Source organism: Chionomys nivalis, chromosome 24 (genome assembly GCF_950005125.1).
Source record: "Chionomys nivalis chromosome 24, mChiNiv1.1, whole genome shotgun sequence".
In the NCBI taxonomy this organism is placed as follows: Eukaryota; Metazoa; Chordata; class Mammalia; order Rodentia; family Cricetidae; genus Chionomys; species Chionomys nivalis.
Window position 1 is genome coordinate 35,450,283 of NC_080109.1, and position 27,554 is coordinate 35,477,836.

The window sequence follows — 27,554 nt, forward strand, 5'->3', positions numbered from 1 at the left end:
ATTTCCACTATCTTTATTTTTAAAAATGAGAAGAAAATTAAAGCACAGAGATGCTAAGTATGTAATTTACCCAAAGTAATTTTTAACTGTAGATCTGTCTGATGCCAATGTTCCCAATAATTATATATATCAAGTATTCCTGATATAAATATCTTTTGCATTGTCAATCTTATCAAATTTTTAGCTGATTTTTAAGCCATCTCTTAGTACCAACCGTATCTTATCAATCTAAATATTTTACTCCCTTATATATAATAATATTATTCATCTCCTTGTGGTCCTATAAATATTTTTTTCCTTTTCCTCATGCCTCCCTCTGTCTAAAAATATTTCCTTCTCTCTTCTCAGGGAAGCCTCATTAGCATTTAAAGTCCCAGCTTAACTCTTGCCTATTACGGAAGATTTTCATTCAGTTACTTCTTTCCTATCTATGAATTCTCATAAATTGTTTGTTGAGATAAGGCTTCACTATGTAATTCCAGGCTAACTATGAAGTCATGATCCTCCACTCGATTCCCAAGTTTTGGGATTCAGGGGTCTCCTAACATGTCCAGCTTTTCATACATGTTTGCATTATTAAAAGTAGTTTTTCATTTTTCATAATCTTAGATTTTCAACTTACACATATAAAAATAAATGTTATGTATTAAGTTCTATAAACATATATATACAAGATATATGTATATATAAGGTATATATGCTGTATTTTATATATGTTTATAATCTAGGTGGGAAGAGAAGATATATATGCGGTATGCCATAAGAATTCCTTAAGCATATATCAAATATCAAAAAGTATTTTATCAATATCTCTAATACAAAGTTCAGGGATTGGCATGAAAGTAAAACTCTAAATGTTAAAAGGCTGGATAAAGTTAAAATAGAGCTGCAACGTCAAAATGCCCCCAGGAACATACTCTTCCCTATAGCTCTCTTTTCAGTGTCTGCTATACTGAGGCCTAGATTTGGAGATGGCAGAGCTTCTGGTCATTCATTATTCTGCATTCTGCAGCTCTCTACTGGTTCCTGGTCAGTCTGTTTACTCTCTACCATTGAGAAGCTTTGCATTTAATGGCTTGCGTACCAGAAATGATCGCTTCAAATCAATGCAACAGAAGCAAAGACAGTTACTCTTTTACTAAAGTGTAGTTCAAGTCACTGAGGTATAAATCTTCTGCAAAGTGACATATACCAAATATATGGACTTACCTCTTTCAATTATAAAAGCAGCCAAGGAGCTGCTACATTTCAGATATTGTGAGTGAGCAGAAATTAGTTGACTAAATGTTTCTTTAACAAGCTGTGAAATCTTGGCATACTGGACTTGTCTTCCTTCTAGAAAAAATAAAAAGCAATATGAATTTTGAAGAGCACTGTGATTTTTCCAAGAAATGCTTTATTTTACAGTTATTTAGTTATTAATTTATAGACACATAGACAAAATTCCAATTATTGTTATGGTTATATTCAATTGTAAAAGAATAAAAATACAGAACTTTGCTCCTATGAAAGATGTTATCAACCCCAATACGTGAACACTATTGCTTATGTTTGCACACTTCAGTCTAGACATTCAAACTTATGATACACAGGGAATTGTTTCTGCTGTACAGTACTCTCCATCCTACATATTTCAATATACTACTTAATGCCCTGAAACCTTCTCAACTTATAGCAATCAAAATATATTCGTCATAGTCATCAAGACACAAAATGCTTAGAGTCTGCCCAATGAGGACCACTGCAAACCAAAAAGCATTTGGACTTCAATATAATTCCATACTCCCACTAATAAACTTCCTGACCTTGAAAGATGGTTCAAATAATTCTAAGTAATAACCAAAATCAACACAGAACAGTGTATATAGCCAAGAATATAAATTAGTTACCCAGAAAGCTTTACTTATTTTTATTTTTTAACATGATGGAGCCTGAAATTGCAAGGCACAGTCCTGGAGATCTGATATTTTGTTCATTTACAACCGTGCATTGCTAATGAAAGTTCATGTGTTCTAGTGGTTAAGAAACTGCAAAAGTCACTAGTTCATTATTTCCGAGAGCTGGTTGTACAGCACGCCTTTTGTTTGTCTATTTTGTTTTTAAGACAGTATCTCACTCTACAGGCCAGGCTGGTCTTAAACTCATGATCCTGCTGCCTTTGCCTCCAGAGCTCTGGGGTTACATGCATTTGCCAACATGCCCAGACCACTGAAAAAGGTTCTTGATGCTCCATAGTAGATGTTAATGGTTGATCAGGTAGTTCATAGTTCATTTAATATTTTCAAAGCAAACTGAAATGGTTTTGCATTTGTGCAATGCATGTATATGAAATGTATGACTATTTAAATTTTTCAGTAAGTTCTCTTAATAATCATAATTTTCTAAAAGGCACACAGATGTGTTTAGTCTCGGTACCCAGGTAAGTGGATATAACTTATTTCAAGTCCATTTATCTGTTCTTATTTTCATTGAACTTGTTCATATTATTAACACTATACTTGAAACAACAAAAAAGATAAAGAGTAAAAGGACACTCACGAAATTAGAATATTCAACTTTGAGTTAAAACTAAGTGAACTAGTGGTTCTGCTTATCACCTGGAATTCACGGTACAGAAAAAGAAGTTTCCATAAAAATTTTAAATTATTCCTTTTTTATAAAAATGAGATATAGATTCATAAGTTCCCCTCTCCAGATGCAGAACCACTGCCACCAATTCTCTACAGGTATTTTGAGACACAATTAGTAAGTATAAACATACTTCTTTTATAAAAATCAGACCAAGACCATGCTAAAACCCACTCTTTATATTTACTTAGTCATGAACAATGAAGGTGATTGTTAATGGATTTCATTCTCTCTAATCATTTCAAGAATGAATTACTATATGGTTTAGAATTATTTTATGTCTTATTTTATGATGCAGAAAAGTATACTGCAATCAGTACCAAGAGGATACAAATCATGGATATGGCAAGAAAATGTTTTGCTGCATATTAAAAACAACATAAAGAATATTTGAGACTCATCGCTGTGCCAATGTAAGATGAGCATATAGCTCAGGAGTAAAGCACTTGAAATTTACTCCCTGGTTCAATCCTCAACTCCACAGAAAACCAAACAATGTGCTAAAATAGCCCTTCTCTTAATCTAAAGATCTGTATTTATTCATGAGTATGCATGTCGGTTTTTCTGTGTGAATGTGCATGCGTGTGGGGAACCTGGAGACCAAAAGAGGATGTCAGGATCCCCTGGAGCTGGGATTACAGGCAGATGGGAGCCACCCAATGTGGGTGATGGGAAACAAACTCCACCCCAGTCCTCTGCAAAGCACAACATGCTTTAACTGCGGAGCCATCTCTTCAGTCCCCTTCTCTTAATGATGCAAGAAATGGGATTTTGAATATAACCAAATCAAATAGTTATTAAATATACCTCTCAGCATATGAATGAAAAAATGAGCAAGAACAATACTGTTTTCCCTGTACATGTGTGCTACAAGGGAATCATCACAAGGGATTTGGAATAATGAGATGAAACCGTGACACACAAAAAAATCTGTTCACACTATTGGGTGAGGTGGCATGGGGCAAAGGGGAAATGGGATGAGAAATATGAGAAGGGGAGGATGGGAGGAGCTCGGGGGATTGGGATGGTTGGGATATAGGAAGGATGGATACGGGAGCAGCGAAGTATATATCCTATCTAAGGGAGCCATCTTAGGGTTGGCAAGAGACTTGACTCTAGAGGGGTTCGCAGGTGTCCAGGAATATGTCCCCAGCTGGTACCTTGGGCAACTAAGGAGAGGGAACCTGAAATGACCCTATCCTATACTGATGAATATCTTGCATATCACCTTAGAACCTTCATCTGGCGATGGATCAAGGTAGAGACAGAGTCTCAATTTGGAGCAACGGTCTGAGCTCTTAAGGTCCAAATGAGGAGCAGAAGGAGGGAGAACAAGAGCAAAAAATCAGGACCACGAGGGATGCACCCACCCACTGTGACAGTGGAACTGATTTATTAGGAGCCCACCAAGGCCAGCTGGTCTGGGACTGAATAAGCATGGGTTGATTCCGGACTCTCTGAGCATGGCGGTCAACGAAGACTGATGAGAAGCCAAGGACAATGGCACTAGGTTTCAATCCTAATACATGAACTGGCTTTGTGGGAGCTTAGCCTGTTTAGAAGCTCACCTTCCTGGACGTAGATAGAAGACCTTCGTCTTCCCGCAGGGCAGAGAATTTGGACTGCTCTTCAGTATCGAGAGGGAGGGGGAATGGTGTGGGGGGAGGAGAAGAGGAGTGGGGATAGGGGGAGGGGAGTGGGGGGAGGGGGCAATATTTGGGAGGAGGGGAGGGAAATGGGAAACGGGGAGCAGGTGGAAATTTTAATTAAAAAAGAATAAAAAATAAAAAAAAAAAAAAAAAAAAAAAAAAAAAAAAAAAAAAAAAAAAAAAAGATATTTATCATGTGTGTGTGGTGGGGGTTGTATATGTGAGTGCGGGTACTGGTAGGAATCAGAGATCTTGAATCCTCCTGAAGCTGGAATTACAGGCAGTTGTGAGTGACGTGCAGTGAGTGCTGGGAACTGAATTAGTGTCCTCTATGGTAAGCACAGCAGTAAGTAGGAGATCGTAACTAATGAACCATCTCTCCAGCCTTCTTACACACCTTTGACTATGAGTTGCTAACTTCAAGTGATACGCATTATCATGAATAATCTGAATCTATTTTCAGAGCTGGTACACTACTGTTTTCATGAAGGTATAGTCCATTAGAAATGTACTGCAAAGTAGACAGGTTGGAACTATCAACCTTGATAACTGGCCCTACATGAAGTATTCAGTAAATTTTTTGTGGATCTCATATTTTTTCTTCAAAAGTTTTAATAGTCAATTCCTATTTTAGCCCCATATATTTGTTTGCTCACCTTTTTCTGACATTTGACTCCAAAACTCAATTCCCCAAACTGGACTCTACTTTTACATTATTTTAAAACTATCCTTTCTGACTCACATATTATGGCCTGTTTTATTAGGGTAATGTGATCTAAATCATTTGTCAATTCTTTGAAATCTATCCCCTTTTATCATTACAGAATCTAGAGGTTGATAGGGAATGACAAAACCTTTTCCTAAAAGTGATTGAGCAATCACTCTTAGACAGAGCCATCAAGGATGTTCATGAACTATTACACCCCTGAGGTCAAGTTACCATACCTATCTCTTGGTGGATTTTGTCTTTTGAATATGCTTATTTTCCCTGGTCTGTTCATGTAAGCACAGAAATAATTGAGACCCCTTTTCTTTGTCTTAGAAAGAGAACTAGAACAGCAAGGCTGACTGGAACAAAAGCCTAACCTCCAGGCCTAGAAATGAAAGGAAAGCTCTTTTCATTTTACAAATGCCTTAAAGTCTGAAGTGTCTCAAATGGCGTCAGTATAGAATGTCCTGCCTTCCAGGAGACAACAGTCTACAGTCAAGGACACAGCTGCTTTACAATACTGAATGTGACAATGTCATGATAAAACAATGAAAGTTCTGATTTAATGAACACTTTCTGTATTGCAGACACTAATGTATTCTGTGCCTATCAACTCAGTCCTCACAATAATTACATGAGGTAAGTGTTTGAATGGTAATTTTAAAAGTGAAGAGATCAAGCCAGGTGGTAGCAGTGCACACCTTTAATCCCAGCACTTGGGAGGCAGAGGCAGGCGGATCTCTGTGAGTTTGAGAACAGCCTGGTCTACAAGAGCTAGTTCCAGGACAGGCTCCAAAACCACAGAGAAACCCTGTCTCAGAAAAAAAAAGTGAAGAAATCAAAGTGCAATGAGAATTAATTAGTTCGTGGCCATATAAATAGTAATTTCAACTGAAGTTTTATATATACGCACATATATGTATATTTATCTATTTAATTATATATCACACATGGTAATGTATATATATATGTATATATGCATACGAGAGTTTTAAAGATTTTGAGTTTTATCTACGTGTGTGTGTGTGTGTGTATACATGTACATGCCTTATTAATCTATCTCCTTATTAAAAGGGTCCTGTCCACCAGTATTTCATGTGGTTTTGACAAATGACTCAAAGTTCCAACACCATCTAGGCAAACAGTCTACCACCAAGCTATGCCCAAACCCCTTTCCCATCTCTAAACAAGCCTCATTACATTGACAGGCTACTTGGTGGACTGACAAATCTTGAACTTGCTATCCTCCTGTCTCAGCCCCCAGAGCAGTTAGGATTTATATATACTGTACCATCGGAACTGGATAAAATCCCTTTAAAAATTTTTCCTCTCCAATATCATTTCTCTCACTACAAGCAATTTGTTAAGCAAAATTTCCCCTTTAATAGAAGCATAAAAGGTCTGAATAAAATGTTAAGGTACATTTTCATATCTGTGGATTTTAATTTATCATTGGGTTAATCTTCTAAAAAGAACATTTCTTACCATACTGTACTTTTGAAACATATGCAGCTTCAGGTGTAGCAACAGGCTCTGCAGGGATAGGAGGAGGTCCTGTAAATAAAACAAAAACATAAGCAGACAATGAAATGGCAACCTTCTAACGAACTGGAAGCTAGAACTTTTCTATTCTGCAGTAACAGTAATCCAGAAATGCACTCCAAAAATAATAACCCAATTATAGCAATACACAACGGTTTTATTTTCTTTATACTTCCATCAACTCTGTCATCATCAAGCTCACTGGCTCAGCTGATCATCCTATTTTGACATCAGCTGTGCAAATGAATTTCTGAGTTTCCGGATCTTACCAGCACAACCTAGCTTCCATTGTAAAAGCTGCAACATTCTGAAATTCAGCTTACTTCATAAACTTCAGAACAATTTTCTGTTTACAATAGTACTATGTAAAACATTTAAAGTTAACATTTTATTAAAATGAGTAAAATTATTTAAAATTTCTTATTAGGCTTTTAACAGGCCAATGCTACAAATTTTCTAATCTTTGCCAAATGTTTTCCAGCTCAGTCCTAAAAACTAAAGAGCACATAAAAAACTGGACCAGAGGGACACATAAGGAAAAAAATCAGGAAGGTGTGAAGAAGCTCTGGAAGTTAAGGTTTTTACCTTAGTTAAAAGAAAACAAAAAGAATTCCTCAAGCTTATTTCAAGGTGAAAACCCAGTTAAAGATACAGATACAAGCCAGGCGGTGGTGGCGCACGTCTTTAATCCCAGCACTCGGGAGGCAGAGGCAGGCGGATATCTGGGAGTTCGAGGCCAGCCTGGTCTACAAGAGCTAGTTCCAGGACAGGCTCCAAAACCAGAGAAACCCTGTCTCAAAAAACCAAAAAAAACCAAACAAACAAAAAAAACAAAACAAAAAAAAAGATACAGATACAAACAAGGAAAGAACGGTGATGTCAGCTGCCATCTCATACTAGACAAAGTGCTAACTAGAGTTGACACATTCTCCCTGGACTTGAGAAAAGCAACTCAAAAACTCAGGAAGAAGGACTTAAAATTCATTTACTCAAGAGAATATGGCTCAAGAAGAAGGAAAACTAGAGATATTAAATTCTGCTTACTTGAACAAATAATCTCAACAAATAAAACAAAACTGTACAAGGAAAACTTCATTGTAAAATACCAGGTACAAATAGCCAAAATTGAAAAAGAATAAAATTAGAGAATTCACATACCCAGATTAAAAAAATATTCCAAAGCTGTGTAATCAAAACAATGGCAGTAATTAAAACAGTGTACTATTGGCATAAGGGCAGATACAGAGCCCAGAGAGCCCAGAACATCTACTTATTTTTGACAGGGGTGTCACAGGAAATTTTTTGACAAATTCTCCTGGGAAAACAAACATTCACAAGCAATAGAATGAAGTTGCACACTAGCATTGTATACAAAAATAAAAATTTATCAAAAAAATTAAACATAATAGCTAAAACTATAAGGCTATAAAAAGAAACCACAGGGCGTAACTTCACGACATTGGATTTGGCAATAACTTCTTGGGTATGACACCAAAGATTATGTAAGACAGCAAAAGCAAACCGGATTTATCTAAACTAAAATGTTTTATAAGCCAAAGGATACTAACAATAAAGTTCAAAGGTAACCCACAGGATGGAATGTTATTTGTACATCATGTATCTTTTAAGTGCCCAGGGTAGAGTTTAAAAGTCAATAACAATAAAATTAATTTAAAATGGAAGAAATGACTTGAACAGTATTTGTCTCCTCCTTAAAAAGATAATATCCAATAAACACATGAAAAGGTTTTCATCATCACACAAACCACAAATGATACTACTTTATATTCTTTAGTGTGACTACTGACTGGCAAAATGTGGTTATATGTTTTGGTGATGAAAATACAAGATCAGTGCAATGATAAAACATTGCAGCAAACAGCAACTGAAAGAAATTATTCAAATTCTGTAATTTTGTAGTTGTTAAGTAATCCTTCATTAAGTCTTTCAGCTGACCCCTTCTGGAAAATGACACGTTCAAACACATGGTAGTCAGTGGAATTTACCTGCTGGTTCTATAACTCTTGGCTCAGGCTCATCCAATTGTAGAAGCTCATCAAGAGCTAATTTTGCTGCATTGGATCTAGATTCCTTTTTATTTTGTCCCAGTCCAGTCTTGTACTGAACACCGTCCACCACAGCACAAAAAGCAAAATACGGTCCCATAACATTACCTTGAAAAAGAACCCAACATGAATGCTACAATAATTCACAAAATAAGTCTTGCAATTAATGTCTGAATGTTAGAGAAAGATTCCAGTATAAATTTCTGGAGATCCATTTAGTATTAAATTATCTCCTTTTAGTATAAACTCAAATTAGGGATTAAAATTACAATTATATCAGTCTCTAAACTAATTCTGTGGTTTCAAGCAGTTGTATTGGCTGCAGATATAATACAAGCAATAAAGACAGATTCAGGTTACAGTATAATGGGTAGTAATGGTTAGCCTTCAAATATTTACTGAACTACTTGAGAGGTGGTAAAATATTTGAAGACTTCTATCAATATTCAAAACTTCAATTCAAATAAAATTTCTCTCATCTCTGGATTGTCCTATTAATTTTATGAGCTCCAAATTATAAGGGATACCTTTGAAGAAACTTTATATGCCCATTAAAGCATCATAGTACGTAACTGAATCCATTACCACTCAGGAAAGGGAAGGTCAGAAAACATACGGCAAGAGCCAAAGCAAACGAGAAAAGCATCTTCTTGAATTAAACTGAATGCCCGTTTTTCCACAAATTCCCCAGCAGGATCATCTTTACACTATTACCTTTACTTGGATTTTGTATTTGTCTCATGCAAAATGAAATTTAATCATCTTCTAAATTTACAGGTGGAACATTTTAGTGTTAGGAATATCTACTAAATCTCTAAACTGCTACTTTTTGGTTAGGGATGACTAGGGAGAGATCACTACACACACCACTGTCTTATTTTCTCACATATTTACAACCATGCTACATTAATTGTTTTTAAAAGGCACACTCAAGATTTTACTAGGAACTTAAATCTATATATGGCTAACCTTGCTTTTTCTCCCTTACCTAAACACCCCAATTTACCATTTTTTCATGTTTACCTATATTTCAACCTAAACTGCTAAGCCAGAATACATTTTACATTCTTAACAAGTTGCTCCTATGATTCTTCTACGTGTTTCACAGTAAATGTGTTAGAAAGTGTTCTGTATTAGAATACTGAACTTTGAACCTCAAGTTGTTTATATTACAGCTTCACAAACTTACTGAATCATATTTGTAACAAAAACAAACACCACTGGCAATCTTGAGGCCAGTGAAGCATTTTTATCGTTTTACTAATAGCTCACATTTTCCAAGTCTGCTCTATTTGAGAATAATGTAGGAAAGCTAAGAGTTAAACAAAGATTGAGATTACAGTGTACATTTTTGTCACTCTAAGTTTACTGGTATTTCACCCAAATAAACTTACTAAAAATCTTTAGCAAAATTTCCAGAGCTTTAAATTATGTTGCAAATCTTTGATAAACATATAGGAACATATGGGCAAAAGTTGGAAAAAATAACAAAACTCTATGCATACACACAAATATTTCAAAGTTGTGGTTTTAGTATCATATTTTTAGTCAATGCCTTTTCTTTTTTGAGACAGGATTTCTTTGTGTAGCCCTGGCTATCTTGGAATTCTCACTGTAGCCCAGGCTGGCCTAGAAGCTCAGAGATTCACCCTCCTCTGCCTCCCAAGTATTGGTATTAAAGATGTGCACCACCACTGCCCAGCTGGACAATGCTTCTTAAAAGCACCTATTCTTTTTGCAAGTTCCTAAAATTCTTTCTTATTGTCCACAACATAAAGAGATTAGAAGCCTCTTTCTGGTTCTGATTGGTTATACTCCTGTAGTTACCCACAAGTACAACACGGTAAGAGACTTTTTTTTCAGGGTTAAGAGAGTAGAAGAAATAAATGTTCAGACAAGTCTGCGCATACAGCACCAACATGGAAGTGCTCCTTTCAGATCAAATCCTTCAGTTTCTGGGGCTAAATCTGAGCACACTGTTTCCTTAGGCACCATAGTCACAGAGTCTTTCTCATGACCAGGACAAATACCTAACACTGCTACCATGTGCATCACAAAATACCCGTTAACCCTGACAGCACACACCACAAGCGGCCGCAGAAGCACTCACGGGCCCGACTTTTACAGGAGGAAAACGCTAGTATGGGGACGATTAGACACAACCTCAGACTTGCCTGTTGTTACAGTCTCCTTAAGGTCAAGCTGAACACGCTGCATTTGTGCAAACTGGTGCAAGGCTGACACAGGATTTATCTCTCCGCGTTTGTATTTCATTATAAATTCTTTAGGTATTTTTTTTGGAGGAAGGACAGGATTTGAAATGGACGAAAGACCTTTGGAAAGCAATGGCTCTGGGAAATTACCTATGGAACAGATGTTTATACTGGTCAATTTCGTTTAAAGAAAATGAGCAAAACTACTAAATCCTTCTTAAGTAAGCTTACGTTTCCCCCAAGTCCCTACTAGACAGTCTGGGCACACACACAGGCACAACCTGCTATCAGAAAGGCAACTTTTGGCATACTGAGGGCACATATTACCAAAATATTAATGATAGAAAAGATACCAGAATTTCAGTGCTGTTTTCAGAGATAAGTCATTTTTACAGCTGGCTCACTAAGGCCTAGATGGAGACAATACAGATCTGACTTTGTTGCGACCACAATCTAGTTTTGAGCTCTAGTCTGCTGTTATAATGCCTATCCCACTGACTCACTGGAATTAGACAGATTTACATTGTCACCTCAGTTTTACAGTGTGTTTGCCTCGCTTTGTATTACCATAAGTGGTATGTAGGATACAAAGAACTTATTAGCCTAGTTCTTTCCCTGACACCTCATGGGGGTGGAGGTGGAGGAAATCATAATTTAACAGTGAAGGTGGGGACTAATAACTGATCTGCAAGGCTAAAGAGTTCTATAGGCCACCTACTGTATTGTATGTCAACAGTTATACAAATGCGACAGGACCACAGAGATACATACATACATACACCCCAAACACCACAGTTACCTGCCATCCCAGGGTCTTATTGAACCAAGGCACTTCTAAAATAAATAAATAAATAAATAAATAAATAAATATAAATAAAATAAAAATTAAAAAAAAAAGAGTTGTACCTGTCACTTGTGTAACCTTGGATGCCATATTCGACAGGCTACAACTTTCGGAGGAATAACCGGTGGGCAAAGTGACCGTCTGGGCTGATGATTGAACTGGTAAGTTCTTTTTCAGCATCTGAGCAAAGCTAGGAACCCTGGAACTCTGAAACCAGTCATTGTTTCCGGAAGTTTTCTCACCTGTTGAGGATGAAATTGGCAGAAAATGAAAATCCTAAGTAAACAAGTTCCCAGAAGGAGGAAGAGAAACCCACGAAAACTTTTAAAGCCATAGCTTTTTCTTCGCCATACGCATAGCCATGCTACCGCCAAATCCCTCCTTAATCAACCGCAAAGCTGTGTTGTGTTGAGGGAATGGCGGGACGGCTTAGTGGAGGCAGAAAGAAACCATCAAACCCCTCAGGATGGAGGGGCCTCATTAGCAAGGACCAGAGAGGTGAGAACAGGAGAGGACAGAACCAAACCGGCGGCCTCCCGGCCAGCGCACCCCCGAGGCTGTCCTTCGCCGCCTCCTCGCCCAGGCTCGCCGGAAGGTGAGCGGCCAGAGGCAGGCCGAGCCGAGGGCCCGGGACCGGGGCTCGGCGGCTGCCGCCCGCGGTCGCCATCGCTGAGCTGCCACCGTCGACCTCTCGCCTCAGGCCTCTGTGGAGCACGCGGCCAGACGCGTCTTTCAAAAGGCCCTCGTGCTGACCCTGAGGGGTGGGGCCTGCGCCCCCGCGGCGCCCGTCGTCCAATCAGCAAGGACCTCCCGCCCTCGGCCCCGCCCCTGCGCCCCCGGAGCACGTAGCCTGGTCCGAGTGCCCGCGAATGCTGCCCAGGTTCCAGGCCTCACGCCGTTCTCCTGGCCACGGTCGCGTCCTCAGCTTCCTATCTCTGTGGAAGACAAGGTCCCGAGGTTCAGCCGCTTCTCTTACCCTGCCCCACTCACCTCCTCATGTGGCTGCTTGTTCTCACCGCAGTTCACTTAGAGTGACCCCAACCTTCAAGAGCATCACATGACTGCTTATCCCCGCCTCACATAGGGTGACCCCGCCTCATGTAGGATGAGCCCAACCCACTTAGTAGACAACTGGTGCCAACCCTCCCAAACCCCCAGATACTCCTTAACCTCTTGTATCTAGGAGGACTTCCCCTCCTACATCCTTCGAGGCAGCCAGGATACCCGAGATTTGTTTCAAAGACACCCTCACTTTATCTCCAGGTAGGAACTGAGAAGGGCCCATTAGACCTTTGACAAGCAGAAGCTCCACTAGTGCGGCCCCAAAGAACAATCTGGAAGTCAGATGTGAGGCTGGATAGCTGATTCCCTCCGAAACACACACTTTCCAATTTTTTTTTTCCTCATAAAAGTCGAAAGAGAACCTAACCACCTAGCTGATAGTGGTTTGAAAATATTTTAAACAGTAAATTACCGAGTGTTGAGTTGCAATCGAGAAGGAATTCAAAGTATTTTTGAGTTTTGTTAGCACAAAACTCACATTTTTGATGACATCTACTCGTTTATATGTGTGGGCAGGTTTTCTCAAGAATTAGAGCTATTTTTAAAACTAAGGAAAGAGAAAAGGACAATAGAATTGATGGCCACTTACCTAAGTGTAGCAAGAAGTAATATTTGTTCACAAGTATGGCGTGAAATTGAAGGTAAAACAATCCCAACCTTGTAAGTAACAGTGAATATTTTTCTTTTTCTTTTTTTTCCTTTTTTTTTTTTTTGCAATTAGCAAGAGGTTTATTGAGTATACACAGGTACCTGCGAGCGGCAGTGAATATTTTTCTTTAGTTATTATCAAGATGTCTTGATTAGTTTGCTTGACCAAAAGTCCACTAATAATCCAGGAATTTTACTGATAAGAATAAAGACAAGAGTAAAATGTTTAATAACATTCAATTATATTAGGGTCAAATATAAAGGGATATGTAAAACAAGTTGAAGAAATGAAAGGGAAGAGAGAGTCAGTGGGTAAAGGCACTGCTGCAAATAAGTTTGAACCTCAGAAGGAGAGAATTGACTCCTGTAGATTCTCCTCTAACCTTCATATGTGCACACACACACACATACAACAACAACAACAAGGGAAATCTTAAAATACACAATTTACAGAAAAATTATGACAGTAGAAGTCCTCTGTTTCCCCTTGTGTTACCTTGTATAACCATGGCAAATCTATCAAAACTAAGAAATTAACACTGACATAGAACATTCATTTGGATTTTAGTTTCCCAAATGTTCAGTTGTTCTTTCAGGACACAGGTTGCCACATACATTTAAAAATTGTTTCCTTTGTCTCCTGTGGTCTGCGCTAGTTTTTAAGTCTTGTTTCTCATGCTTAGATATGTTTGAAGAGCGCAGGTCAAGTATTTTGTAGAATGCCCCCTCTAGAGAAATATAATATTTATTGAGACTTACTAACTGGAAGGCTAACTAGGTAGATAAAGTTACTAAGAGTCAAGTGCCCAGTGATTACAGGACTGGACAGGTAGCACATGTCTACCATGCCTCACATGGCCTTAAATGAGAAAGTCCCTGGTTAACACAGATAGAATCTTTGTCCTCGCTTTGCTCTGAAGGCTAAGGCGGTAGTGTTTCTCTTTCATAGTGGCTCTCTTCAAGAGGCTTGCTGTAATGTAACTTCCACAGTGAAAGGTGAGAGTCCTCAAGTAACCTTTATCCAAACATTTCGATCTTGGCCAGCATTTATTGTTCCCTTGTCTGGGGATAGTAAAGGCATTCCAGGAACATGGTGATTAAAGTCCTCCCTGCCGTTGGCCATGCCAGAGGAGCAGCAAGCTGCAATTGAAGTTCCAGGTGTGAGCCCACCAGAAGGGACTCTTCCGATAGGCCATTCTGGTTTAGGCAAGGCCACGGGACTGCAGACACCAGAATGTCTTTTGCTTCTGCTGTGCCGTTACATGTTTGCTGCCCCAATCTTTTTCTGGTATCTGGCATGGTGTGAGTGGATATGGGGAGAGCCCCACTGCCTGTAATATAGTGTTTATCTCATGGAAACATCCTGACCTACTTTCTGGGCATTTTTACCTGTAGACTGTCAAGAAGATGACTCGTTCCCAAGCTGTACTGTCTAATTTGATGATAATAATAATGATAGCTTATACAGAATTTTGATGAATACAAATAAATACAAGGTTATGTTTTACAGCCAGGGCCTGTGAGTCTCACCTAAGGAGCTGCATGGATTGTAACTCAAATTAATGACTAATAATTGAGTCCCAGGAGCCAAGCTAGCTTAAATTCATTCTTTAAACCTTAATGTCAGGATATGTGTTCACAGGTCTCGGAGTACATCACAGCTGAAGCAAAGCTTTGAAAATAACAAAGTTAGACTAAGATGTTTTTGTTAAATAACTTTGAGGTGAAAAACCCAAGAAGACAGTCTAAAGTTTTAGAAAGGCACATGGTTGAGTGAGGAACTCTTTTAGGACAGGGAACAAGAAAAAGCAAGCCAATTATTACTGGCCGATAAACTCTCCTTGCTAGGTTTGGTTGATGACCAAAAGTGATGATTAATTCCATATAACCATTTCTGCCCTCAATCTCCTGATATAAAAAACTATTGGTGAGTGGGTATGTGACCCTAAAGATTTAAAGTAGAACTGACTAGTTCCTTTTCATATATAAAAGTTTAGGCTTGTGATTTCTTTAAGATTCCTTATAAGATTACCTTTCAAGTTAAATAATAGACTAGCTGACCTTTTCTCTGTAACTGTAAAATGCAGCCTTCCAGTAAAAGACCTGACAAAACCCCTTGCTTGCCACATGGTTGATCTATAACAAGTTGCTTGGGTATGAATGTATGTGTGTTCTTAAGATAATTTGTTTTTCACCTGTAATATATAAAATGTTTAATCATGTAAGGGAGATGAAAACATGTTCTTACCTATAATAATTCACTTAAAAATGGAATGCAACCGTTTTGACTCTTGTACTTCTTGGAAGAGTCTGTTGGGGTACAAAAGTTGTGGAACAATGTGAGATGGGGAGAGAGAATGAAGAGAGGGAGAATAAAGAAGAGAAAGAATAAAAAAGGAAACCATCAAGAGAGTTTGTGAGTGCCTTTTTCCTTGACCCCCATCAGATAGAAAAGATTAGCTTTGTCAAATCTGTCAATTCCAGGTATGGACCTGGCCAATGTCCATCACCCTGGCCAGTATTTAATAAAGCTTGCTTCAACTTTGTCTCAAAAAATTGTGGCAGGGGTCTTATTCTCCTCTGATGGGATTAACAGTTTCTCTCATTCCCATATCTAAATCATATCTCTCATAAATCTACCTTACAACTTTTGTTTTTAAATAAAAGGAATAATTTTTATTTTTTTAAAAAATAACTCACAGGATTCTTATATAGCCATTGTAAAGATACCTAATAACAATTTCTTTGAGAATTCTATACCAACAGCTGGGTATGTCCCATGCTTTCTTTGAGTTTCTATTAACCTCTCTGCTTAAAGTCTATATTAAAAATGCCTTTTAATAAACTCACAACTATTGTACTGACTTGTCCTGAGTCACCCCTAACATCTTTAAATTTTATGCCATGGAAATATGGCAGCTATCATCCATGATCAAATAGGATCAACCTAACACAAGAATCTGCCTTTACCTGTGTCTAATTTGAGATTCTTCCTAGCTAGACTTGGGGTTGGGGGAGACCAACTGTTTTAGAACCTATTCCCGCAATTTACATGTGTTTGCATGTGGAAACAACCTAAAAAAATTAAGTGAGTGGCCTCCCTCCTAAATAAAAAACAAACAAACAAAAAAATAAAACAGCAGAAAAACCCATGTTTTGATCTTCACTTTTTCAACTTTCAGTTTATGCTTAGTTCAGGCTCAAATGCAGAAAAATCTCGGGCTTCTATTTTAGGTCCGTAGGTCAAATGATGGGATGAGTTGCCTATCTGTAGAATCAAAGATGTTTCTTTTGGGCTCTTCTTTATCCTTTCCTCATGAGCAGGCATGAGAAAAAGACCCCTAATGAATGTGTCCTTCCCACCCTATGACTTTGTTGAAAGATTCCAACATTTTGTCTGGTTAACTTTAAATGAGTGGTAGAAAAATGTGCAATAAATTTTGGGGACAAATCATTAGACCTGGGAATCAGCTGTAGCATGCACCACTTAATCCCAGTTTCTTTGGTTGACAAGAGACCCAAGACTCAAAGGTTTACAGGGAGTCAGGGTCATTTTGGAAATACCTTAGTCCCCAGGGACTTAGTAAGCTTCCTGACTTGTAAGCTCAGGCCCTACAAGGTGCCCTGATTTGCAGTGAGCAAGCTTTATTCTGCCTTTTTCAAAAAAAAAAAAAGTATGATGATTGCCTCTCTCAGTAAGGTCTTGTGTTTCTTCTCGGAATAATCAGAAGGGATCCCAAAAGTAAGAACTGCTTATTTTGACAGGAGATGTTGAAGGCACAAGGACAACAACTTCCCTTCAAGAAACCAGTTGGGGGCTGGAGAGATGGCTCAGAGGTTAAGAGCATTGCCTGCTCTTCCAAAGGTCCTGAGTTCAATTCCCAGCAACCACATGGTGGCTCACAACCATCTGTAATGAGGTCTGGTACCCTCTTCTGGCCTGCAGGCATACACGCAGACAGAATATTGTATACATAATAAATGAATAAATTAAAAAAAAGAAACCAGTTGGTACACTATATAAATTATCTCAGAAACCCAAGGAATCCATCTTGGACATATGTTATTGCCTCTTTAGTCTAATACAGGAAATTACTGTATCATGTGACAATAGGGAAACCTAGGAAACCTGATTACAGCCTACCCTTTAAAAAACAAAAAAACAACAAACAAAAACCACACAGACTGAGCACCCGAGTTAGCATACCACAGATCTAGCAGGAATACATTCGGAACAGGGAACATAACATTGAGGTATGAAGTCCCAAAATAGCAAAGTAAGGAAATTGAAGAGACAGAAAAGAGCAAGGAACTCCATGGTCGCAATGCAAGAAAGGGTGTCCATATGCTTTACCATAAGTGGTAACGGAAAATACCAAAAGATGCCATTGGGTTTTGTTTGCTCTCTGTATGGCTCCCGAGTCATCTGGGACAAGAGCCCTTGAAAGAGTTGGGGTGAGCAATTGTGCGCACATCCACATTGGCACTGTTGTTTTTGTACTACATGGAGAAACTCAGAAGGAGAAAGCATTCCATGGTGCCATTCTGTCCCATCCAAGTGAAATAATCAAGGTAACACCATCCTGTCCCAACTTTATGCCTGCCTGGTCATATCTCAGTCTTCTAACCCCCTAACAAATACTTCTGCTTTGGGAATGCTTCAGGGATTGTCTATGACCTTGACCATGGTTCAAAAGCATGTCTAGAAGATCCCTCTGAGCCCTGCAAGGACAGCAGATGTAAAGAAGCTGCTCTAAATCCCTCACTAATATAATACACGCCACCCAACACTGATATAATTATGTATTTTTTCTTTTATAACACTGTACCCCTGAACTTGGCATCAAGAGACTTTTCAGAATGATGAGCCCACTCTTGGTCTGGCCATTAGTAAAAAAAGTTAATTTCAACATGAAAAACCAGTTAAAGATACAGATATAAGCAAGGAAAGAGCAGTGATGTTAACTTTTAATTGGTGTAATCAGCATGGCCATCAGTAACTATCTCATGTGGATTATTACACAAGGATAATGTGGGCTGAGACAGTATCTTTCACTTTGTATTATCAGACATTTCTGTCCCTTAGAAAACTAAGGTTAGAAACAGTTAAACCTGAATTAGAGTTGCAGCAGTCTTATGTGTACATCTACCCACTTAGATGATCAACTGCCTAGGGACCACATGATTTAAGGGCTAAGTCAGTGGTTCTCAACCTGTGGGTCGTGATCCCTTTAGGGGTTGCAATATCAGATACTCTGTATATCAGATATTTACATTATGATTCAAAACTAGCAAAATTTGAGTTATGAAGTAGCAATGAAATAATTTTCTGGTTGGTGGTTAATACAACATGAAGAACTGTATTAAAGGATCACAGCATTAGAAAGATTGAGACCCACTGGCTAAGTGCTGGTGTTACAGGGAGCTCACCAGAGATGACCACTTAAGACACAGTTTGTAGCCATTTGAAAGTCATTATTCCAGCTGACTAGGACTACACTCAGGTACTCAGTATGTAAGTGTTTAGGTTATGGGGTTTTAGAAGGCAAAAACCACATCCTGGTTATCTTGCTTGACAGCTGCAAGGGGAAGTTTTGGGCAAGGAAGCAGTTTAACAGAAGCTAAGATAAGCAGTAAGCAGGAGGGGATGGTTTGCACAACAGAAGCTAAGCTAGGTGTGGCATCTTGACCTCCTAGAATAGAGTTGGGTAATTCTCACAAGAATTTCCATCAAGATCAAATTTTAGTTAGCCTAAAATGGTCTCTGCAATACAAGATGAAGGAACCTCTGCACTGTCTTGCCCTGTCTCACTGGTACCCTCTTTTTTGCCCAGCGACCTTGAGGCCTAACAATGCCAAAGATGCTTTGCTCTCCTTTCTTCCCCTAAACATCATGACGCAAAGTCTCCCCAGAACTGAGAGAATAGTAGTTTAATGAAAGAAGTGGGAATTCAGAATCTTGGAATATGCTCACATGTTCTGTCCTCAGAACTTTTAAGATTCCATCTGGGTTGCTATGTTACAGAAAACTTTAGGAAAGCCCCAAGTTGGATGCTAGATGTTATCAGGGAAACCGGTGTTCCCTGTCATAGGTTCTTAGTTTGTTAATAAAAGAATTTAAAAAAATGGACTCAGAAGGAAGTTTGGGGACAATTTTAGTATAGGAAAAACAACAGGGAGTGGAGGTCAGCAAGTAGATTCATGATAAACAGCGTGGCATGGCAGAAAGGAAAAAGCACTGTTAACTCCAGAAAAGAATGAGAAAGCCCATTGTCCAAGAAAGCATTATGAACAAATTGAAAAGGAAAAGAAGAAAAAAGAAACTTAATACTTCCCGAGTAAAAAAAAAAATTCTGAAAGCAGGTAGGATTAGCAGAGCTATATAGAGGCAGCTCTGGAAGCAACTGTATGGCAGGAGTTCCTGGGGAAGGTCAAATATATAATATCATTAGATAATATTAGATAATAAATAATTTATAATAGATAATAATAGAAAATATTTAGATAATTATATAATAATAATTAGATAATTCCTATTTCCTTCCCATGAATTCAGTGAATCAGGATTCAGGGGTGGTCTCCTGGAGAGATGACAGGCACAGCTGAAGTAACTTTAAAAAATATTTTCTGAGGATTTCATATGTGAATGCTTTCTAAGACTACTGTAACAGTGTGGCCAAGAATCTTGTTTTTTGTCTGAGTTTAGGTCCCTAAAAGGCAAGGGAACACCTTAGGCTGCAAGTGACAGCATGGAGCTAGGCTTCTGCCTCTGTCACCACTGACTGTGTGTGTGTGTGTGTGAATTTCATAACCTATGACCTTGATACCAATAATAATGAAAATGCTATATGAACTATAGAAGAAAAAGGAAAATATATGCTAGCAAAACAACAGAAATGAATGTTGTTTGGCACAACACAGAACACTCTTAACCAGCAGCACTGGACAGAAAAACCAACATTCTGCTTTGAACTTGCATTCATTCTGAGTCCAAACTTTGTAATTGCCACTTTCTAGCATTGCTCCCACAGATACAGGTGTTGTCACTATTGACGGTAGTTGTTCTTCTGAGTGATTTTTCAATAAAACACTTTTCTAAAAACAGAAACATGTCCCAACATCTAGAAGTTCTGTGAGGACTTTCTTATTCCAAAAGTATATTTTTGAACATCCCATCAGACTGTAAAACAAGGCACCCAGGGAATAGGTATCATGCTAGGAGCGGAAAGGGACTGGGATTTCAGTCAGTGCCAAGATAGCACCATATATCCTGCAGGAAAGTCTTGAACTGAGATGATGGGTCAATGATAAGTGGGACTATACTTTGACCACAACTGCTTAGATAGACATAACTCTTGCTCTCTATCTGAACTTAACTATAAGTCAGTATCTAAAAAGGAATTCAAATAGGTCAACTAATGACTTGATTTTTGTTTTGTTTAGTAAATAACTTTCTGGTAGTACACTTGTTTCTATGGTAAGATTGATTAATAAAATGGTATTTCATAGATACCTTTGGGGACCATTTGTTGTGGGCACTAGAGAGGATTCAGAGGTTGAAATATGACTATTATTGGACTTAGTGTCACAACCTGTGCCCCAACAAGCCATGTTTGACTACCTGTCCTTGTTAATTCAATTAAAAGTTCCAAATCAACAGTAAAAGGAGATTTTTATTCAATGTAGCCACAGAGGGAAGAGGGACAAAGATCCAATGACACCCCTAAGTGCATCTTCTGGGTCCTGAAGTGAGGTTAAATAGTCCTGGACCCATCATTTGGCTCTATTTTTCAACAAGGTGGTCTGTCAAGTTGAAAATCTCTTCCTAGAAGAAAAGTTTCCTTTTTGGCTGACTCAGATTTTAGGCTTTCTCCGAACATGAGATTTTTCTGGAGAACTTTCAATTTCCCGAGGCCTATCTTTTCAAGAGTGAGATAGCAAAAATGGGGAGCACAAGTGCCACTTCTGCCTGTCTTCATGTCTGCCAAGCCAGTTACACAGTGAGATGGCAAAAGACTAAAGAGTTGATACCTGCAGTTAGCTCCCCATTTACCACTGTTTACTGGACATAGCCCTGTGACTGAGCAAGTGGCTTTTCTGGAGGTTTGTTCTTTTAGTAAAACTCATCTATATGCAAAGATCTATCAGAAGTTTCTTTGAGACTTCTTCAGTTCTGTTGTATGCCTAACCTTTGGACTGTCCTGACTTGGCCAAATTTCCAACCTGAGTTATCAATAATACACCTACTTCTGAATATTTGTTTGTTCAGGTGCACTGAGGGCTGGAATATTATTTTAGATACTATAATTCTCTTAAATTCTTTTTAGCCCGCCTACACATGTACCAGTGTTTTTCACAAATGTCCATTATACATATACGTGTATTATACAACACAGCTTATGAATTCATAAGCATAAAAGGTTACATACATAAAGATTAAATAAAGTGTAATAAAAATGAGCATCTTTGTACTCACCACCTGAAAAGAACAATACCTAATGGCTCTGAAACCTCTGGGAATCTCTGAAACCTTTCCCCTTATTTTTATTCAGTATTTTTATGCATTTAACTTTTTTTACATGTACTATCTATAAAAAAACATATAGTAACTGTGATGAGCATGTATATATTATATATTATATATATATATATATATATATATATATATATATATATATGTATACACACACACACACTAGTGAGAAAAAAATTTGAAACAACTAAGCATGGTCTGAAGCCATTATTGTGACTTTATTACAATAATTACAAACAACATTTTTGTTGTATACAATCATCACAATTACTCAAATTATATACAAATAGATATTTATACAAGTCTACATAAAAAAGACCCCCCCAATCACATTATCAACAAGAGTTTTTCTAAAAGTTATGGCCAATAACAAAAAAATTCACAGTTACTCTGCAAATATTTTAAATGCAGAATTATATTGCACATAAAACAATCATAAATTTTATGTGTATATTTTATGTAGTTTTCCATAAAATTTATATTTTCATGCACTACTTTACTGTATACAGAATGGTAGAACTAGAATAAACAGATTAACTTACAAACTGTTACAATAATGGCCACAAAATTAGAATTATTTAAAGTAATATTTAAAGTTATGCTGAAAAATAAATCCAGTGTAATAAAACTTAACGGACACAATCAGGTTTTTCACAGATCAAGCTACTATTCTAGTGTTCTTCTTTGTCTTTTCCTTTCTTTTCCTTTTCATCCTGCAGTGCAGTGCCAAGTTTTTTGATGAGAACAGACAACACCTTGTCCAGCGGGTCCATCACTCCTCTCTGAAGCCATTTGGGAATAGTAGTCCTGGCATGGTGAAAGCCCAATTTTTGAAGAATATAATCAACACCTACTGGATCAATCTTTCTTCCAGTCCAAGAAATTAATCTAAAACAGAAACCAGAAAAGGTCATTGTCAAGGCATAAGATCCATTTGCATACCCCTGAGGGTAGGTCCTTATTAACTCCCTTAATATTGTCTGTGTAAAACACGTCAGCAGATATATTTGAATACTTGAGTCTAAAAGTCTTAGATTCATTGTAATAGCTTTATGAAAACTATTTATGGGTGATGATATGTCTGACATACTACATACAGCAATGATATTAATGGAATTCCAGTGTGCTTAATTTATTTCAGGCCTGTGACATGATCATCTTAAATATTTAAAAGGACAACTGGTTAAAAGACTTCATAAGAATGTGGTTGTAATAAGGGAAAAGCTAAAATTTACTGAGTGCTATATACTAAACATGTTTGAGAGGAGAACTATTTTCTCCTTGATTTTGACATTTCATTTCTTGTGGAGGATAGGTTACTGGTAACTCACTTCTTGGACTTTCAGTCTATACTGAAGATTTATCTGACTGGTAAAGTTAATAGAGGAACTGAGTGGTGTGTTAAATATTTCCTGACTTTTTTTTTTTTTTTTTTTTTTTGAGGGGATACTCATATTGGTGTGTTCCTACCTCATTTCAGAGCTTGAAAAAGATTAGCTCTAGGTGCTAAATGCTGCTGATGGCTAGGTAAGCACACAGGTAAGTATTACCATTTCTTTTCAAAAATTTCATGAGGAAGCTAAAGAAGGAAGAGAAGACAGGCCTTTTGAGCTTGACTATTGGTAAAGTCAAGCTGAAGCCAGACCTGGTTAACAGTATTCGTTAGCACTCTATACCATTCATCATTTTTAGTCATGAGCTTGCTAAAAATGGAATATAGTAACTTTTTATATTCACTTGACTCTTCATTTATAGTCAATTTAAATACACAATTAGTTCCATTATAATTTAGATTTACAAATCTAAAATATATCTTCCAAATATTTTACTGCATTTGTACCTCTAAAAAAAATCCCTATGTTGGCCTTAGTAATAGCAATGCTAAGATTTCTCATTAAAAAAAGTGTTCTGTTGATTTGGTTAAGGCAAATTTTAATGAATATACATACTAACAAGTCATAGCTGTACACGATAAAAATTTTGTTGTTTTGGAGTTATTTTGTGATACAAATACATCTCCTTAATAACTTTATGTAAGCACTGGGCTGGAGTCAATTTTTGGTTACCATCCAAGGATTTGGAACATTACAATTTGAATAAAAAGTAGATGAGAAAAATAGAAAGAATGTTAATCATAAACAACATACAAAGCAGCACCACTGTAACAACTCCATGAGATCCAGCTGTAAGGCATTTTCTCAATTAGTGATCACTGGGAGAGGACTCAGTCCATGGTGGGTGGTGCCATCCCTGGGCTGCTTGCTAGTCCTGGGTTCTGTAAGAAGGTGAGTTGAGCAAGCCATGGGAAGCAAACCAACAAGCAGCATCCCTCCATGGCTTCTGCATCAGCTCCTGCCACCAGGTTCCAGTAATGCTTGAGTTCCTATCCTGACTTCCTTCAGTGATGAAAAGCAATGTGGGAGTGTAAACCGAATAAACCCTTTCCTCCCCAACTTGCTTTTTGGTTATTTTATTTTGTAGAAGCAATAGAAACCCCAAGTAAGACAACTAGTGGGTCTTGATACTGTGGGTGCCTAAAATTTAAAATTAAGGTCCTCGTCAGAAGATGAAGAAAGGCCAACATCATAAGGAGTTACGCTAATCTAGTGACTGATCAAGAAAGGACAACCCTAGCTGATCATGGCAATTGAGCTGCTCTCAATGTCTATACTGGTTTTGCTTCACCCAGAGAACCTTACAAAAGCAAAAAGAAGTGAATAGTTGCCAAAGATGAAAGATAACCTTTGACCAACTGTAAATTTAACGAGTTAATCTATGGAAGATACGCATAACTTTCTTCACAGCACCCGCTGTGATTTTTTTTATTGTTTTTATTGAGCTAGGCATTTTTCTCTGTTCCCTTCCCCCCTTCTACCCCAGGTAGATCCCCATGCTCCCAGATTACTCAGGAGATCTTATCTTTTTCTCCTTCCTATTTAGACCCATGCACGTCTCTCTTAGGGTCCTCTTTGTTGTATAAGTTCTCTGGGATTGTAGACTGTAGGTTGGTTTTTCTTTATGTCTAAAAGTCACTTATGAGTGATTACATATTTGTCTTTCTGGGTCTGGTTTACTTCACTCAATATGTTTTTTTTTCTTTCTAGATCCATCCATTTGCCTGCATATTTCAAGATGTCATTATTTTTCCAGCTGAGTAGCATTCTACTGTGTAAATGTAGCACATTTTCTTTATCCATTCTTCGGTTGAGGGGTATTATTCATAATACCCAGAACCTGGAAACAACCTTTGGTGATCTGAATGTGAAATGTTCCTCATAGGATCATGTGTTTCAACACTCAGTCCCCAGATGGTGGCACTGTTTAGGGAGACTATGAAACCTTTAATAGCGGAACTGGGATGTGGGGGCTATAAGCATGCCTGAGTTTTACAGTTCTGCTGTATTTCCTGTTTGTTCTTTACTTCCTGACTATAGATGTCTCATGCCCCTCTTAGGCCTTCCCTTTCCCACTTAAGTTGCTGCTTGTTGGGTATGGTCACAACAATGGAAAAACATGACTCTTACATCAATTAGTTCTGAAAGTGCGGCTGCTGCTGTGATAATCTTGACCATGTGATTATTGGACTTTTGGAACTGGTTTACTAGAGGAATTAAAATAGTTTGGAACTTTGGGCTAAAAAAGCCCTTCAATATTACAAAACAGAGTTTAATGGGTGTAAGTGTAGAAGTCAAGGATGCCAAAAACCAAATGTGGATAATGAAGGTCTAGTTCATGACTGGGATAAGGACTGTTGATAACTGGGCTAGAGGCTATTCTTCCTACATCCTTTCCAAGAATTTGGTTACATTCTGTCTATGCTCTGACAATTTGAATGGGGCTGAATTAAAAAATAATGGACTAATCTGTTTGATGGAGGAAATATTGTGGCGTAATAGCATTCAGGCTACTCTAACCAGGTCAATAGTAAGAGTAAGGAATAAATGGAGAAGACGAGAAATGTGGAGTTTGATAAAGAAGTAAGTTTAAAATTGTACATAGGATTAGTGCTAAGAAAGTGGCTGTTAAAAGAGAAAAACACTACTAAAGAGACACTTTTGTGGTCTGCATTGGAGCAATTGGAAATGTGCTCTGGCACCTCACCCATCAGAAGTCCCATTTTGTGAAGATGAAAACTCATTTGTAAGGAGAGAGCTTCAGCTGAGAATGTTACCAAAAGGGCTCCCTTGTGGGAGAACAGCTGAGTAGGATGTTTCTTCAAGGACCACCACATAGAGGCAGCACTGTCTTTATGGTACTGATCTTACAGGCAAGAATGACACAAGGATGGTGTATCAGAGAGGTTTGTGTCAAGGTTCCTGAGGCCACTGAAGCCAGACAACGTACAGCAATATCAGAATCTCTGCAAAGAAGCACCAAGAACTCACTGTGAAAGTGAAGTGCAAGTAGGAGAGCCCTGGGTGATGGAGATGCCAGAACCACAGGATGTCTCCTAAGAAAAGCTACAGCCATGGAGAACTGGCCCAAGAGAGAGGGTATATGTGTTTCAGGAGGCAGAACTGGATGAGTGGAGCCACTGAAGATCGTTGGAGGCCTGGTTTCTGCCCTGCCGGGTTTCAGTACTGCTTTGGCCCATTTTTTCCTTGGTATGCCTCTATTCCTCCATGCCACTTTATATTGGAAGTATTACCTTGATATTTGATTGTACAGTGGTTCACAGTTCAAAGACTGCCCTAAATCTCAAGAGAAACTTTGGGCTATGAAAACTTTTGAAGGTGAATGAATGCATTTTGCATTATGGGATGGCTATGAACCTGGTGGGGATGGAGTAGGTATTGTGGCTTGAATATAAACTATGCTTCATGGGCTTCGTCCCTAGTTGGTGGCACTGTTGAAGGTTGTGGAAACTTTAGGAAGTGTGGGTCACTAGAGACAGGCTTTGAGGTGTTATAGCCTGGCCCCACTTAACTGTCATTTTTCTAGTTCTGATTGTGGATACACTGTGACCAGCTGCCTCATGTTGGGTCACCAGGATGGACTGTATCCCCTCTTAAACTATAAACCAAAACAAACCTTCCCTCCAGCTTCTTGTCAAGCATTTGTTCACAGCACTGGGAACAACCACCAGTGCAGTAACTTTGGACATGCTGAGGTATGCACACCCACTTCTTACCTAAGGGTAGGCTCCAAATGCCATGTGTTGCACATAAAGTCTCTCCAGTCCACAGTGGTGTAAGTGATACTGTCTTCTCTATCTCGGTCAGAGGAATTATCATCATGCATAATAATTGAACTTTTTTGTCCTGGTCGAGTAGATAGAATCCGAGGTGGAAAAATGGCTACAATAAAAAAATTTATAAGATCAGATCTTATAAATTTTAAACCATTTTAAGAACCACTATTGGCTCTATCATTTTATCTATTACCATGCCAAGCCTCATTTAGTTAATTATTAAAAAGCATCTTAAGAGAAAATACCAATTTTTAATATTTCTGAGAAAAGCAAGGTTGCCACTGTATAGACTGTAGAGTTTACATATGTGACAGCAGGTGTAGGGCACTGTCCTTAACAGAGGTGGGTTTCCTAAACAAGGACTAGCAGTTGAGAATGCTATGCTGGTCACATCTGTAACCACAGCTGACTAGGAGACCAAGGAGACTGCCAGTTTCAAGTCAGCCTAAAATTTGAGACTTTGTCTCAA

General features: G+C 38.2%; 2 protein-coding genes across 6 annotated transcripts in view; both read right to left on the reverse strand.

The window, feature by feature from the left end:
* Adad1 (adenosine deaminase domain containing 1) overlaps positions 1–12,318 on the reverse strand; it is a 36,492-nt gene extending 24,174 nt beyond the window's left edge. The window contains exons 1-6 of the mRNA XM_057757273.1: positions 12,201–12,318; positions 11,714–11,893; positions 10,769–10,957; positions 8,535–8,702; positions 6,472–6,540; positions 1,210–1,335 (exon numbers count right to left, since the gene is read on the reverse strand). Coding sequence (XP_057613256.1) covers positions 1,210–1,335; positions 6,472–6,540; positions 8,535–8,702; positions 10,769–10,957; positions 11,714–11,893; positions 12,201–12,318 — 850 coding nt within the window. The remainder of the gene's footprint in view (positions 1–1,209; positions 1,336–6,471; positions 6,541–8,534; positions 8,703–10,768; positions 10,958–11,713; positions 11,894–12,200) is intronic.
* Positions 12,319–22,087: 9,769 nt separating this feature from the next.
* Positions 22,088–27,554, reverse strand: part of Bltp1 (bridge-like lipid transfer protein family member 1) — a 181,836-nt gene continuing 176,369 nt past the window's right edge. For all 5 annotated transcript variants that reach the window (XM_057757383.1, XM_057757384.1, XM_057757386.1 and 2 more), the window contains 2 exons: positions 27,026–27,191; positions 22,088–22,782 (listed from right to left, as the gene is read on the reverse strand). In XM_057757383.1, the coding sequence (XP_057613366.1) occupies positions 22,566–22,782; positions 27,026–27,191 (383 nt within the window). In that variant the 3' untranslated portion in view covers positions 22,088–22,565. The remainder of the gene's footprint in view (positions 22,783–27,025; positions 27,192–27,554) is intronic.